This window comes from Arachis ipaensis, chromosome B05 (assembly GCF_000816755.2).
Source record: "Arachis ipaensis cultivar K30076 chromosome B05, Araip1.1, whole genome shotgun sequence".
Lineage (NCBI taxonomy): Eukaryota > Viridiplantae > Streptophyta > Magnoliopsida > Fabales > Fabaceae > Arachis > Arachis ipaensis.
This window is the reverse complement of record NC_029789.2, coordinates 148,779,687-148,781,317: the sequence shown is the minus strand read 5'-3', so window position 1 is coordinate 148,781,317 and position 1,631 is coordinate 148,779,687. Positions and strand designations below refer to the sequence as shown.

Sequence of the window (1,631 nt, the reverse complement as noted above, 5' to 3'; positions counted from 1 at the left end):
GTTTTAAAATATATTAAAAATGTTATATTTTAAAATTTGATAGGGACAAAAGTATATAATTTAGAAATAGAGAACACAAATAGTATTATATAATTATATCTGAAGATGGAATATATTTCACTCTAAATTATGTTCCATTCTAGTCTAAAGGAAAACATCTGCAACCATTACAAAAAGCTTTGCATTACATTAACTTGAAGATTCTTGTGTAGAAACCATTGCGCAACGAAGTTCAACTAGTGCGACTGCTTCATTAATTGCATCCATCACTTCTAGTTTGCCTCTAGTAACAGCTTCATCCATTGGAGTCCTCTCATGACTGAAAACATGATGCATTATGAAAAAAGGATGCATGAGAAAAAGCAAAGCACCGCATAGATAGATAGATACATTTTGAAACGCTTCAAACTCAAGTAACGTGACAAACCTGTTCAAAACACCAACATTAGCTCCAGCCATGATTAACTTTTTCACAACCTGAAACAACACTTGCCTGTTATAAGAAAGAAACCATCATATGTGAAATAAGGAGGGATGCTCTTATTACAAAACAGTATTACCTCAACATGTCCGTTGAGACAAGCCCAGTGAAGAGGTGTATTCTTTTCCTCGTTTGCAACATTAAGATCCTGTCGTTCAAACACCCATTTTTAAACCCCCATCTTGTGCAAGAGCATAGGTGGAGAGGGAAACATGAGAGAAATATAAAAGGGTTCATGAGTCAATTTCCACATTTCGTTTGCCCCTTACTTTAGACGAATTGACTCTTAAACTCTCGTAAGTTTGCAATCTAATTCTCATTCCTTTCAAAGCAGTGTGGATACTTTTTCTAGTTAATTGATGTAGCACATCCCATGAATGACATTCCCAACATTTAAAACGGATTCTTTAAGTCTTTCCTAGTGCTATTTGATATGTGGGATTAGGATGAATTACATGCATTCATCAACGAGTATGACTACAGTCAAATAGGGTAAAAGATGAAATAAATATAAAGTAAATCATGTCTGATTTTTCCTAGACCAAAGCATACCAAAATGTACAAGCTATAGATTGATCCACTGGAAACACTCTAATTAAACACAACAGTTACAAACATTGATGTTTTTATTTGCAGGGAGCGGACACAAAAATTCTCATATATATTATTTGGTAAAACAAAGTAAAAAATTGTTCTGACTGCTTTCTGAAAGTGATAACACTATTACTTGTAAACAAGGGGGAAAAAATTAATTGTAATGAACAAAAGTCACACAATTAGTGTTTGATAACATCATTCTTAAAATCTAAAATTACTACAATAAACATAATAATATTAACAAGATGAAACTCAGAATCTGCAAAATCCTCAAATAATGAAATGTTATATAGTTTTTGGATAAAGTTTTGCTCAAGTCCCTAACGATTAGATTAAGCCCTAATTTTATCTCTAACGTTTGAACCACATTATTTTTATATCAAACATCTTATTTTTGTCCTCCGGTCAAAATTCAACCTTTTTCTTCCAAAAATACCTTCTTTTATTTTTCTCCTTCATCGTCATCTATTTATTCTTCTCCAACCAACTACCATATTACCACAACAACCACCATGCAACTGCCACTTCATTCTCTTTCTCAAATCCAACCCTA

At 32.7% G+C, this 1,631-nt stretch overlaps 1 protein-coding gene across 1 annotated transcript in view; it reads right to left on the bottom strand.

Annotated features, from left to right (window-relative positions):
* LOC107644962 (ankyrin repeat-containing protein P16F5.05c) overlaps positions 57-1,631 on the bottom strand; it is a 4,830-nt gene continuing 3,255 nt past the window's right edge. Inside the window, exons 5-7 of the mRNA XM_016348941.2 lie at positions 561-629; positions 428-477; positions 57-319 (exon numbers count right to left, since the gene is read on the bottom strand). Of these exons, the coding sequence (XP_016204427.1) occupies positions 190-319; positions 428-477; positions 561-629 (249 nt within the window). The 3' untranslated portion in view covers positions 57-189. The remainder of the gene's footprint in view (positions 320-427; positions 478-560; positions 630-1,631) is intronic.